The sequence below is a fragment of the Oryctolagus cuniculus genome, chromosome 1 (genome assembly GCF_051225735.1).
Source record: "Oryctolagus cuniculus isolate XC-2025 breed Fujian yellow rabbit chromosome 1, ASM5122573v1, whole genome shotgun sequence".
In the NCBI taxonomy this organism is placed as follows: domain Eukaryota; kingdom Metazoa; phylum Chordata; class Mammalia; order Lagomorpha; family Leporidae; genus Oryctolagus; species Oryctolagus cuniculus.
In genome coordinates, this window is record NC_142867.1 from 46,360,084 (window position 1) to 46,374,518 (window position 14,435).

The 14,435-nt window shown below is 51.3% G+C and overlaps 1 protein-coding gene across 27 annotated transcripts in view; it reads right to left on the reverse strand.

Moving 5' to 3' along the window:
• Positions 1-14,435, reverse strand: part of NAV2 (neuron navigator 2) — a 763,895-nt gene that overhangs the window by 23,254 nt on the left and 726,206 nt on the right. For 26 of the 27 annotated variants that reach the window (XM_051824899.3, XM_002708951.6, XM_089310702.1 and 23 more), the window contains 5 exons: positions 7,425-7,578; positions 6,240-6,402; positions 5,410-5,510; positions 3,039-3,134; positions 1,090-1,258 (listed from right to left, as the gene is read on the reverse strand). In XM_051824899.3, coding sequence (XP_051680859.2) covers positions 1,090-1,258; positions 3,039-3,134; positions 5,410-5,510; positions 6,240-6,402; positions 7,425-7,578 — 683 coding nt within the window. Of the gene's footprint in view, positions 1-1,089; positions 1,259-3,038; positions 3,135-5,409; positions 5,511-6,239; positions 6,403-7,424; positions 7,579-14,435 lie in introns of those variants that run through there. The other variant, XM_089310735.1, reaches the window with a different exon arrangement.

A 14,435-nucleotide genomic window follows, 5' to 3' on the forward strand; every position in this document is an offset into this window, starting at 1 on the left:
ACGGGCGAAGCTGGGGGAGGCCAGGTCCCGAGGACACAGCTTGAACGTCCCGGTCTGGCTGCACCTGAAGTGTGTTCCCGGAGTGCTCTGCTACCTGAGCCTATCTATCCATGTTTCTTCTCTTCAGCTACACCTACTTTTGAGTGGGGATTTCTGCCACCTGGAGCCCAAGGGCACAGCTGTGTGAGGCCCCAGGGAAAAGGTAATGCTTGGCACCCACACAGCAAGACCTTGACGCTTGCTGACGGGGAATGCTGGGTGCTTCTGGAAAAACCTACCAACCAGGAGACAGAACTTGCATCAACCAACTCCAAACCTGCACTGTTACAAGACAGGATCAGTGCCTTTCAGGGAATTAAGACACTGGGCAACACCAAGGATGACCCTAGGACAGCATTTATCAAAGTCTCTTTCGCAGGTGGTGCATGAAAGACAGGAAGTGAAGGGGTTTGTGGTCAGATAAATTTGGGAGATGGGAGCGAGCAGCCTTAACCAGCAGAAGTGACCTCTAATGCACCAGTGCACCTGTGCTCCCCTGGCCCCTACACCCCGCATGGGGTAGGATGCAGTTTCCCGGACTTATTTGGCCACAGAGGAACCTGTGGGCCTGGATTCCATGAGCTCTCTGGGCAGTGAGGCAGTGGAAGCTCCTGCAGCACTCCGCGTGGGCAAGAGCTTCGGCAGCTGCACCGCGGTGCTCCGACGGCTGCTTGTAGCCTACAGCAAATCGTGGTTTCCCCATCTGTAGAATGGGACCACGTCCAAGGCTTGCTGGCAAGAGGCATTCATCAGTATGGGGAGAGCACTGTTTCCACAGGGTAATTAAGATTCTATCGCCCTGGAGTCATGAGGCTAATGGGATCTTTTGTTAAATAATTTCAGCAATGAACGACGATTTATTTCTGGCCGCGGCTGAAAAAGCTCCAGACTGTTTAACTCGCTTAGGTAAGAGAAACTGGTGGGAAGAAAATCAAAACAACCACCCACATATGTACGCCAAAGCAAAGCTGAGCTCACGATCCTCTGCCCGGTCCCAGTCCCAGCACGGCCATCCTGACAGCTGCGCCCTCCGCAGGCGGGCCCAGGTACCTTTGACAGTGACGGAGATGGTGGTGTTCTCGCCAACCAGATAGCCACAGGGGAGCAGCTCTGGCGTTTCCGAAGTGTTGCTGCGCTTGACTTCGCCAATGCTATAGCCCAGGACACTGTCTGAATTCAGCCCTAGCTGACTCACCGGGTCCACGTGAATGATGTACTCCTAGGGGGGAAAAATCAAATGAAGAACCCATTGAAGAAGAGGTTTAAATCGGCACATGACTCAGGTTTTCATTGGGTGATTCGCAAACAACTGCTCTTTGTTCTCTGACGTGTGACAATCCAGGTGTGAATGGCGTCTACGGGATCAAATCCCAGGAGTGCAGGCCTCTTAAAATACAGATTTATTTGGCTCGGGATTGGAAGGAAGGAAAACCCCCAAGGAACTCCTAACAGGATTCCAAGAATTTAGACTGTTTTTCCTAAGTTCCTAAGCTGGGCTGAAGCCTCAAAGACATCGAGACCTTGGAACGGAGCTGGAAAATTCACGAAAAAAGCCTTCCCGTACTGAGGAGGACACGGAGCCGCTCCAAATGAGCAGCTCGAGGGCTTCAGACAGAGAACTGTGTGTGGAATTCAGGAAGTGCTGTCTTTCAGGTAAGGGACCCAAGGCTGCAGGGCAGTGAACTTGAACCCAAGGTGCATGGGCTGTGTGGACTGGAGGAGTCGCCCAGTAACAGGCCTGTGTGTTCTCGGCTCCTCTGCTACTGTGATGTCCTAGAAGCTCTTTCCAGCCCATGACGCTGCCCATCGGAAATGCGTCCATCGCTCTTTCTGCCTGAGTAGCAGAATCAGCCCTAAGCCGCCTAGTTCTTATCTCTTTCCTTCTACTCTTCTGCACCGGCTGCCGAGATGGGCAACAATACTGTCAGAGAACGGAATTTCCTCTGCGTAGAGCCACCTGCCTCTGGATGCTTCCAGGGACAGTAGGGGACCAGTTAAGTCAGGTTTTAAACTCAGACCAGGAGCTGGTTCAAGTCCCAGCTGCTCCACTTTCCATCCATCTCCCTGCTAACCACCTGGGAAAGCAGCAGAAGACGGCCCAAGTCCTTGGGCCCCTGCACCCATGTGGGAAACCCAGAAGAAGCTCCTGGCTCCATTTGGAGAGTGAATCAGCGGATAGGAGACCTCTCTGTCTCTAAAAATTTTTAAACAATTTAACAAGGTCAGATCAAAAACTAGACCAGTGCAACGTCAGCCTCAGTTCCCTCCCATTTAAATGGGACAATAAAGGGCTTAGCATGGCCTCTGGCACAACAAACAAAAAAATACCCAAGGGTGACCACCACTACTCAGGATAGGACTAATAATGAACACTTAAGCTGCTGGTTGACTTTAGGACAACAGAAAAGCTGTACTGAGAGTCCTTCAAATGAGGTTGTGTTCTGTGGTTCACCTTGGTATTCATCAGTCATTTCCCTGGCAGACACTCAATCCAACGGTGTGATTAGAAAAAGAGCTGTGCCAACGCCCTTGACACTGGCCATGGATCAGATGCTACCCTCACCTGTAGCCTAAGTCAGACTCTAAGGCACAGGATGCTGGCACAGCACAGCAGATCCCCAAGGGAACGGCAGAAAGCTGACGGCTTAGCGCCAGCCACAGATCACTTACCCCCAAGCACACTGAACAGGACCCAGTGGTAAGGTAAAAAGCGAATGTGGACATTAGCAGTTCACTGTGAGAGGATCAAAGAACTGCTCAAATGACTCTTGGCTAGCTGGCCAACCACTGCCAAGGGCAGACAGAGTGAGTCTGTACTTACCATCCTCCTTCTGTTCCCTTGAGGGCCAGGGGCCAAGTCCCAGCCACAGAAGGATGGTGAGACGGGGGCAGGCCCAAGAGACAACCTGGTTCAGGATTCTCACTTCCTGTTCCCGCCTAAGCCCAGCCCCCCTACCCCCAGCAGGTGTGCCGCCACCACGGTCTTCTTGAGGACTTACTTTGAACAGGCGTCTAACCACCCCATCGAGCACATCCCACTTCGTCTTGCCACTGACTCCAATGCAGCCAATAAGAAAGAGGTGTGGTCTGGAGTCCTATGGGTAAGGAAATGTTTGCAGGTGAAAACGAGACGCCCAGCTGAGGACCTAGACTGCCTTAGAACTCCACCAGTGGTGTCAGAGGGGAGCGGAAGTCCTACTACGTCAGTACCAGGCACAGCTCAGCCTGAAATCTCTCCCTGCTCTCCGGCTATGACAGCAGTTCACGGGTCAGGAAGACAGACAGGCTCGCCTTCTGCTAAGTGTGACCTGCACCACTGCGTGGCTCTCACGCCCTTGGTCTGGAATATTCTCCGCCCCTGCGTCTGTCATCGCTCCCTTTTCAAAAATTGCTTATGAACTCACCTCCTCCAGGAAGCCTTCAGCAATTAACCCAACCAGGCACACAGCTTACACTGCTTCACGGGCTCTGAACACAGCTTACATAACGTATATTCTGCACTTGCTTATATTTCAGTTTTCATTCTTCTTGTCTTATTCTTATATCAAGTTCATCTCTGCTAGATCTTAAAAACTTCAGGACAGAGGGAATTTCTATTTTTTTTCTTCTTTTTTTTTAAAAAAAGTGTATTGCTTTTATTCTAAGTAAACATTAAAACATGTTCAATTCAGTGCAACTCCAGGAAGATGCTACACGAGAATATCTTTTTCTAATTCTCTGGTCTCTCTGCCCACAGGGCTCCACATAGTGGGGCTAACTGATCTCACTGATGAAAACTGACAGAACATTCCATCCTGTTGGGTTTTTAAATATCTGACGTGCTCAGAAGAATAAGGAGTTAGGAGGGGAGAGGGTGAGTGGAGGGGGCAGAGGCAAAAGGCAGTTAAGGAAAATCAGCAGAGCAAAGAGCACCAGTCTTCAGTGGGGTGACCTGACCCACTGCCGGCCTTGTGGCCTCCAGTTAAGTGATGCCTGGATCTGGGGTTTCTTAGTGGTGAAATGCAGGTGATAACCCCTGGTCAGCCAGCCTCATTTGGATGCTGCAGGGATCCAGAATGACAGGTTTTTTGACAGTGACCTGTGAACTTTTGTAGAACGTTCAAACTGAGGACCATTGGAATGAACCGGGTTCCCAAGTATTACCTGCACTTACTGCAACAATGAGTTTCCCCGCTCACAGACTGTTGCTCTACCAGCTAATTCTGAAAATGGAGTTATTTGTTGTGTCATCCTAGGCTGGGCTTGCCCCTTGCAGTGAGGCTAGCGCATCAGCCACAGAGTGGAACCTCCGAGACAGACAAGTCTGGCTGCACTGCTTTGCTTTGGTGGGTGCTGCGGGTACACCCAGCTAGTCTGCTAGCTAGGAATGCTAAGAAATTAACACACAAAAAACCCCACAGTTCTTGATGTGCCGACTCATGAGACCATCCTTATTTGAGAGACGGTCACTCAGAGCGTGACTGGCAATGCCTAGACCCTCCCAAGTAATCTCTGGTGGTCGTGCAGACTCTGGAAGTCTCTAGATTCTGCAAGAGAATGGAAACTGACTTCAGACATGCAGAGTCCCCAGCCCCAGTGAGTCAGGACACCCCATCAGCTCCACTCGCAGCCACCTGTGTGTCCCCTGGACTTGGGTGCCTGTCTTTCAGCGTGCATTGGCTGCCTCGGACGAGATCAGACTGGTGCTCTTGTTTAATTCAGCCAGCTTCCGTCTGTGCCTTTTAAGCCAAATGTGCTTAGCTGCCTCTGCGGGACTTTGGGAATCTATTAAGTTCAGAAAAGCCATTTCTGATGGATGTTAGCATTTAGTTAATTGCGGGAAAGTGCAATGGGGGACCACAGTTAGTCCTCTTTAGTAGACTTGCAAACACGAGAGAGGAAAGTACTGCTCACTCCCTTCGATTGCGTCAAAACGCCACCGGCATTACAGTTACAGTAGTTCCCCCTTATCTGCAGTCACCTGTGGGCAACCATAGCCCAAAAATAGTACAAGGAAAATTCCAGGAAAAATAATTCATAAGTTTTAAATAACTTGTTGTTATAACATATTTTTATGATTGTTCTGTTCTACTCTTAGTTACTGTTGTTAATCTCTTAATAGACCTAATGTGTAAATTAAGCTTTATCATAGGGATGCATGTATAGCAGAAAACGTAGTCTACTGCAGGGTTTGGCTCTGTCCACGGTTTTAGGCATCTACTTGGGGGGAGGGTCTGTGGATAAAGGGGGACTACTGTAATTAGGAAAAGTATTAGTAGCATTCCCGAATCATCCGAGGTTCCGAGGTGATGCAGTTCCAGGAGAAATCACTAAGCTAGGTGGATCTCCCTGGGTCAGGGACAGGCAGAGCAGGAAAGGGATCCAACTAACCTCCTTCCACTTCATTGCCTCCTGAAAGCTGACAACTATCTTAACATGCCTGCCTCCTTCCTTCCGAGCCGAGCATTCACCAGTGTCATCCAGCAACACGTCTGCGAATGGAAAACATCAACAGCCTTAGGCACACGGGGACAGCAAAGCCGGCCTGCCGACACCCCCGCTGCTTGTCGCACAGCAGCGGGCCAAACCAGGTGTCGCGGTGCAAGGGAAGTAGGGTAGGGTGGGTGGAAGGGCAGAATGGAAAATGCAACCACAGAAACCAACGGTGGACCAACCAAGGAACCAGCTGGCTGACGATGCACTTTGCTGGATGGAAGTGCGAAGGAGAGACTCAACCAAAATGATAGCAACAGCAGCGCCATGGATAAAAAATAAAAGCGTCAGCCTCGGTATGCTTATAAAGAAAACCTGGACCGTGTTCACTGATGACTGCGCCTGCCTGGAATCCAGGAAGGCAGGAAGACCATAGACCAAGCCATCGGCCCGAATGGGACCTGCTACCATGGGCTTTGTATGCAGCATACAGCTCGCAGGTCAGCCTCTTAAAATGGATCAAACAGAACTCAGCATGGTGAGCAAGGGGATCTGAGCTCAGGGCTTGGAGAATCTGGGCCGCTGGAGCAAAGCATGAGAGCAGTCTAACGGCTGGGCTCATGCTGGCAGCAGACACACACCCAGACACACACACGCCCCAAGTGCACACACGCCTGTGCCTCTCCGTTGGCTCTGCTGACCTGCATTATCTTGGGGCTCTCGCTTGGAGACCAGAGTGCCAGCTGCAAGGGCAGACCTGCCCCCCAAAAGCCCTGTGAGCCACTCACCCAGGCTGGTTGACTCAGTGAGGTTCAGGCTGTGTTGGGAGAGGCCCATGGACTGCCTCGGGGAGGCAGAGATGGACACCTGGGAGGGGGCCCGGCTGCAGCCACTGCCTTGAGACTCGGACTTCAGCCGGTCATTCTCAGCCTTCAGCTTCTCTATTTCACTCTGCAAAGAGTAAGGGGAGACATTCACTTACTAGGTTGGATGGAATGAGGAACGAACCCTTTCTGTAGACAGGATCCACATATTCCCAGCCAAGGCAAGAAACCCCGTCAGCGCGATACAGCAGCCTCTGCTGTGTGCACTGGCAGGCCTGGCTGCAGAGGCTCCATTCTCCCAGAGACTCGGCCTTTGCAAAGAAGCCGCAAACATGTCCAAGGCTCTGCTGAGTGAGCAGGTCTTAATCTCAGAGGTGTGCAGCACTCTGAGTTGGCAGGTTTCGGTACTCTAAGACCTCTCCGAGCCTTTAAGGGGCTGCTTCGTGTGTGAAGCTGTGCACGTCCTCGTGTGCAGGGCTTCCCCAATGCATGTGAGCAAGGAGCTCTCCTCTCACAGAGCCTCTCCGGGAAGGGCTGCTTCAGGGGTACTGCTTTGGGAAACAACTCTCTCCCGAGAGCTCCCCAGGAGTCTGACATTCTCCCATCATGGATGAAGAACTGACTATGTGCAAAGCACTGGTGCTGTGTCCACAGAACGGGGTGCAAAGCGCTGCACGGAAGACCCAAACATCTTCACTCCATGGAAGACGGGGCTTGGGAGGGCTGTAACAAGGAATCTATAGGAATACTCAGGGGAGGGCAGTGACTCTGGCAGCGGCAGGACCTGTTGAGGCTGTGCAGAGGAAAAGGCACCGGCTGCACCTGGAGAGGAGGGCCCAACTCAGATGTGCAGAAGGATCTTGCCATTGTGGGAAAGAATAAGACAGAGGACGTGCAGGACACGCAATGGGAGTCTGTGTGGCAAGTGGGCAGAGTCTGGAAAGTATAGCTGGGAAAGGTGGTGTGGACCAACAGTATAAAGGACCGTGGGAGACCTTCAAGGCCAGGTGAAGGGCATGGTTACGCTTATCTTTTCAAGAGATTGGGAAAGCAGGGGGCAGCCAGCAGCCTCCGGGCTTGGTGCTCAGCAGCTTCTTGGAAGCCATTCCCAGTAAGCCTTGGGCTTAGCCCATCCGCCTGGGCTCTCACCTGCATCCTGTTCATGGCCTCCCGGAGCTGGTCAAGCTGGTGGGCGGAGCTGAGGGCTTCTAGGCGGATGTCTGTCAGCTTCATCTCCTTGTCTCTCAGCTCATTCCGGAGCTGCATGACTGTCTCGGCCTCACTGTCCATGCACTCTGAAATTCTAGGGCGAGAGGAACGTCACTGACAATAGCGCCTCCGAGTTCATCTCCTTTCAGTCTCCCACGGTCTATTTGTCATCAGGTCTGGTCAGCAGTTATTAATCAAAGTCAGGGTCCTGGTGTCTCAAAGCACCTGAAATTCAGAGTTCACTACTTCTCTGTGTTCTTTCTCTGCAGAGCTCTGGCAATCAAAATGGTTTTTGGTGCAGAGTAATAACTTTTGACATCACCTGCCCTCCACCAAGTGCACACAGCTGGCTGCTCCAATGACACCACAACACCCTTGAGAAGCAAGGTCTATAGAAACTCCAGGTGAAACAGCTGGCCGAAAGGGGGAAGAAACCTAAAGAAAGGAGTTTGCCTATTTCTGACGACACTCTAAACACTGCTTCAACGTGTCCAGGGAGATCAGCCTTCGTGAGTCCCCATGCCCCATACTTGCTGCTACACCCACGGCAAGAAGAGGACCAGCTGCGGGGAGTCAGACACGTCGGGGCACCGTGGGACAGGGAAGCCAGAGTTTGATCTGGAAGCCGCAACAGCTCAGCCAGCACGGCCTTCCCTCCCCTTCTGCACATCAGAGCAAGATGGATGAAGGGCCCCAATGGGTCCATCTTGCCTAAGAAAAGGCTACTACTAGGATCCAGGGCTCCTTACTTGATGGGGTTTGCCCTTCAAACGCCTGGGAGGTCAGCACACGTGGAAGATCATAACCACATGATGGAGGGCAATGTTAAGAGAACAAAGTTGTCTTTTCAAAAAAAAAAAAAAAAAGGGCCGGCGCTGTGGCATAGCAGGTAAAGCCACCTCCTGCAGTGCCAGCAACCCTAATGGACACCGGTTCAAGTCCTGGCTGCTCCATGTATGATCTAGCTCTGTGCTGTGGTCTGGGATAGCAGTAGAAGATGGGCCAAGTCCTTGGGCACCTGCACCCATGTGGGAGACCTTGAAGAAGCTCCTGACTCCTGGCTTTGGATCGGCACAGTATTGGCTGTTGCAGCCACCTAGGGAATGAACCAGTGGATAGAAGACCCACTTTCTCTCTCTCTCTCTCTCTCTCTCTCTCTGCTTCTGTCTCTGCCTCTCTGTAACTCTGCCTTTCAAATAAAGAAATCTTTTTTGAAAAAAAAATTGTCCTGTGAATCTCAAAAATCATAGGATCTGGGGTACTTGGGTGAACCAGGAGAGAAAGTTTTGACATTTCTTGGAATGTAGACACAAACAACAACCCCAAACAAACCAAAAAAAGAAGAAAAAAAAAAACAGATTCAAGTTCATAAACTCACAAAGCTGAAACTGATTATGTCTGAAAGTCATGATGAGCACACGATCTGGCAGAAATGTCACACGAGCCTGCTCGCCTAGACCCAAGTGCTGGATCTGGGGCCAAAAACAACCTGACCCATGAGACTGGTTGGGGGTGAGGAAATTTTAACTGCCAAAGGAAATCCATTTACAAAATTGTTCAACAAGATGTACCTTTATTTCAAGGGCAGTAAGAAGTAGAAGAAAGCTTTAACTCTTCAGTAGTCAAATCTTCCTTGACCTGTGCCTGCACAGCCTGGATTCCAGATATAAAGAGTAAAACCGCCTCCCATTTTTATAAAGCTGTCAGCAAACAAGGAAGTTTCCATGGTTCAAAATCCAAGGAATTCTTGAACATATCCTAGTTATGCCCTGTCATACCTAGGAGAAAACGGGAGCCAACAGACTGGGGACTAAAAGGCCCAGAGAGACAAAATGCCTTTAGAATTCAGATCTTCCTGTCCCTGGCTCTTTGTGCTCTGAATAGCCTGTGGCTTGGGAGGTTTAATTATAAGCTGTGCTTTTTTTTTTTTTCTTTTTGGTCTGGGAGGCTTGCAGGAGGAGCCTGCAAAAAGCGGTTCTTTCTTGAGAGGACGCTGTTTTCCTGGTTTAAATCGAGTGTAAAGTCCCAACAAAACTCCATGGGACGCTCCTGAGTTGGCCACCACGGGCCCTCCTGGTGCCGACAATGGAGGCTGCAGTTCACTGCAGAGAACATGCCATTCTGGCTCGTGCCGTGTCCTGACAGTGTGCCCAGCCCTGCATGGTAAGGCATGGACTCAGGTCCCATCTGCGCGGTCTATACCTCTTCTCCAGGATGCTGTCAGCAAGAGACAACATGTCACTCAGCGGACTACACATTCTACCTTGCAGAGCTCGGCCCAACAACAAGTTTCCGAAGGGGCCACACCTGAGTGGTCTGGTGCCCATCCCTGCCCAACTCGTGTTGAAATGTTACTCCTACAGTCATCTGTGAACGATGCTCAATGAGGAAGTTGGGGGGGGGGGTCCCATCCCTGCAACAATGGCTGCAAAGAGAGACCCAAATAAGCATGCCTGCTCTCTCGCCATGCGGTTCCCTCCACCAGGCTGTAACCCAGCAGGAAGGCCTCGGCAGGTGCTGTACAGGTACCAGCACCAAGCTCAGAACCATAAGCTAAACCCGAATTCTTTAACACGACCCAGTTTGTGGTATTTAAGTATAGCAACAGAAAACAGCCCAAGACAAAAAGGCAGCAAACAAAAATAAAGCAAGTATAGAGTAGAGCTCCTCCAGGGTTCCTCTGAAATCAGCCAGCTCTCAGAATCCCAAGAGCAAGACCACAGGGAGGGATGTCCTGCCACACAGAAGGTGTTGAAAACAAGTTATTCTGTAGCAACCTCTGCCAAGTTTTTTCCCTCTGTGGAACCCAAGACACAGCCTTCTCCCTTGGTGCCTTCCCCGGCTGCACTAATGCTATGCCACTGACCAATAATTTCACTGCACTTGACCGGTTACCCCGTGCTGCTGGCCCTCCAGCACTGGCAGTATTCTGTGCATCATTCTAGCGTCTGATCAGACTGACGAGCAGCGAGTGCTCACACAATACACAAACAACTGGGCTAGGCATGTGAAGCAGCTGATTCCATTTACTTCCTTCTAGAATTATCTGCATTTCTAAAATAGGGAGTCTGAGGCACACAGAATAAGATGCCCAGGGTCACACTATGTAAGTATGTCAGAGGCAGCATTACACCTGGTAGGTCCATTTAATTACAGAACCCAGGGTGTAGTGGGTAAAGTGGTGTAGTGGGTAAAGCTGCCACCTGCAGCTTTAGCATCCCATATTGGTGCCAGTTCAAGTCCCAGCTGCTCCATTTCCAATCCAGCTCCCTGCTAATGCATCTGGGAAAGCAGCGGAAGATGGTCTAAGTCCTTGGGCCTGTGCACTCATGTGGGAGATCCTGACGAAGCTCCTGGCTTTGGACCAGCCCAGCTCTGGCTGTTGAAGCCATTTGGGGAGTGAACCAGAGAATAGTTCTCCTCTTTCTCTCTGTCTCTCCCCACCCCCTCTCTGTAACTCTGCCCTACAAGTAAATAAATAAATCTTTAAAACAACAACAAAAAAAAACCCAAGCTCCTGAACTATCCCCAGCAGTACTTAAGACATGCTTGTTCACTTCATGGACCACTCACTGAAGCAACCATACGCACATTTTTTTCCCTGCTCAGCCTCTAAACTCGTGATTTCAGCATATTCTAGCCACTTTGTCCAGAGGCAGGGCTGAAGGCATACCTAATTTTAAATGCCTTGAGTGTGGGAAACATTGCCTTCCCACAGCTACCATTCCTTTCGCCCACGGGGTCGGAATTTTCTAAGCACAACTCTTCTGCCTTTGGTTTCACCTTTGAACTCTCTCTCACATCTAGACTTGCACATTCTTACAAACCTTTCAAGGTTGGAAATCAGCATGTGCTCCCAGCCCACCCTTTGGAAAACCAGACCCAAAACAAACATCTCCAGTGTCCATGGTTGCTGTGGAATCTAAGAAGGAGGCCAGGGAGCCAAGAGCCTGCCCCGCCCAATCCCCATGGGGAAAGTGGTCTGGAAGGAGCCGCCTCGCTCGGGCTTCTGTGCGGCCAAGTGCATCCTCACCGCTCTCCTCGTCCCACTCGGCCGCCAGCACCACTTGGCCCAATTCCTGCTCCTCCCTCTCGGTACTGAGTTTCCCCCCACCTCACTGGCTGCACAACTCTCCCTCATGAACTTCAACATCAGAGCGTCCCAAGGCTCAGCCCTTGATATTCTCCGTTCTTCTTCATCTCCACTCCCTGGAAACTTCCTCCAGTTTTCCAGCTTGCAATACCACCTACGAGCTCATAGCTCCCAAATCTATACCTCCAGGGATTCCAGGTTGGCCAGCACCTCCACCAGGGTGCCTGCTGAGCATTTTAAACTTATTGTGGCCCAACCAGAGAGCCTGGTCCCGACCCCTCCCCAACCTGTCTCTCCCACTCATGCCTGGTGCTCAAATCTAGGAATATCCAAGGATGCTTCTTCTTTTGTTCTCCTACTCCACAGCTGGTCCATCACCACTTTTCTTCCAAACCTGAGTCCATCTAGACTCCTCACTAACCATCAATCACTCATTCATGCCACCAAATATGTGAGTGTCTGCAAAACCAATAGAGTGACTACCTCCACGGAGCTTATCGTGTAGAGCTGGGGTAGGTGTGGGGACACAGAACAAAGAACCAAGGGAAATCTACATGTCAGGTGGTAATATGTAAAACAGTGAACAATAAAAGCTGAGGAAAGGGGATGACAGGCATGCTGGCTGGTGGCGGAGGACTTCCTGATGCCAGGGGCATAGGCCAGGCCTGGCTGATCAGGTCACACTGAGCACAGACCAGAAGGGAGTGAATGGCTGGAGGAAGGGCAAGCAGGCAGAGGGCACAGCAAGGACAAGGACAAAGGCCTTGAAGTGGGGAGTGTGACCGGAGTATTCAAAGCAGTTGTCAGTGCCCAGAGAGGTGGAAGCCAGGGCAGTGCTGGCAGCCTTATGGGATTTTTGCTCCTCATCCACAGACAACGAATTCAGACGATCTCAACCCTCCTGTGTCTGCCCACTGTACCTGCAATCGGATGCAACTTCAGGTTGACGTCCCAGCTGTATGAGCGCAGTATGGCCTGGCTGTCTCAGTGCCTCTTTCCTACCACTCCATCCCTCGAGCACCCCTCCCTACCCCCAGCTCCTCAGCCTGTTTCCTCATTCTGTCCCCTGTGCTACAGACTTCTCGGGTCGGGCAGGACACCCTGCTCACTGTGAGGCTGACCCATGTTCACCCATTTCTTTGGACTTTTTCCTTTGTCATTGGGACGGCCCCGAGACCTGGGTAGTGGGAAGAGGAAGGCTGTACCCCTTACAGACCGTGTCCATAAAGCCCTCCCCTGGGATCCTCCCATTGCTCCCTTCTGCCCCTGCTGGCTGGATGCAGAGCCCCGAGCCAGGACTTGGGCAACAGATGGCAGGAGCCTTGGGCCTACCTCGCCCATAGGGCAGGCGGTGAACTGACTAGGAATGTCTGCCTGGGGCTTGCAGTGAGCCTGAAATAAACCATCTGAGTGTATTGTAGCAGCTAGAGCTACTGATCAGAACTAGCCCAGTGCTTCCTCCTGTTCCAAAGACCTCAGCTGAAAAGCTGCCTCCTCCAAAAGGCCTTCCCTGACAGCCCATCGAAAGCTTGCCAGGAGTATGGCAGTTAGGTTGTCACTCAGAACGCCTACAAACCCACATCAAAGCGCCAAGTTCAAGTCCTGGCTGCTCCGCTTCTCACGCAGCTTCCTGCTAATGCACACCCCAGGAGGCAGCAGATGTTGGCTCAATGTCTGGGTCCCTGCTACATGGGAGACCCAGAGAGTGGACTCCTGGCTTTGGCCTGGCCCAGCTCTGGCTGTTGTAGCCATGCGGGGAGTGAAGCAGCAAGTGGAAGATCTTTCTGTCTCTCTGTCTTCCAAATAAAATGAAAATAAATAAAAATGTAGGAAAAAAAAAACACTTAAAACAAAGCTGCTGTCAAGGTACTCTGCATCCAAGCACTATTGTAAGTCACAGCATTAGCCCTTGGTGCTGATTTTTCTGGTTTATTCAGGATTCATCTGCTATACAGGATCTGTCAGAGTAGGAGTTTGTCTGGTGCACTGCTTTAGCAGAGCTGAGCACAGTGGCACACAGTGGAGGATCAGGGGTGGAATGAAGGGTCTGAGCCATGGCCCCAGGAGCCCCTGTATCCCAGGGATGGTGGTCTGGTTACACCTAGAAGAGGGCTCTGCTCCCAGAAGCTGCTGCATACAAAGTTCCCACCAGTAAACACAGAACAGGATAAGTTCCTCCATCCTCTAGCCAGGATGCTGTGGGGTGAGGACAAAGTGAGGCCGTGTGCTGTTTATGTCTCTGGCAGCTTGCAGGTCACATGGGAAACACTCTTGCAACCTGTCACTCAGTCTTGTCACTCCAGGAAACACAGTGGTGGGGGCCAGTGCTGTGGTGCAGCCGCCTAAAGCTACCGCCTGTGACACTAGCATATGGGAGCCAGATAGAGTTCCCTGCTAATGTGCCTGGGAAAGCAGTGGAAGATGGCCCCAGTGCTTGGGCCCCTGCACCCACATGGGCGACCTGGAAGAAGCTCCTGGCCCCTGGCTTCAGCTTGGCCCAGCCTGGCCCAGCCCTGATTGCTGCAGAGCCACCTGGAGAGTGAACCAGTGGGTGGAAAATCTATACACATAAAATTCTGCCTTTCAAATAAATAAATCTTAATAATAGTAATAGTAACAATAATAATAAAAAGAAACACAGGGTGTTGAGCAGGTGCTGCGGGGATGGGTTGAAGTCCAGATCTTGAGCGATCCTCTTGCCCCCTCTGCTCAGATTTTTGCCCTCACCCATGATGGAAGTGCACACCCCTGCAGTGACCCTCTCACCAGGGTGGTCCCCAAGAGAAGAGAAGAGGAGCTGATAATCTAACGATGCACAATGGAGACCCTGGTAGGGCCACGGTCCACTAGTGGGAGGC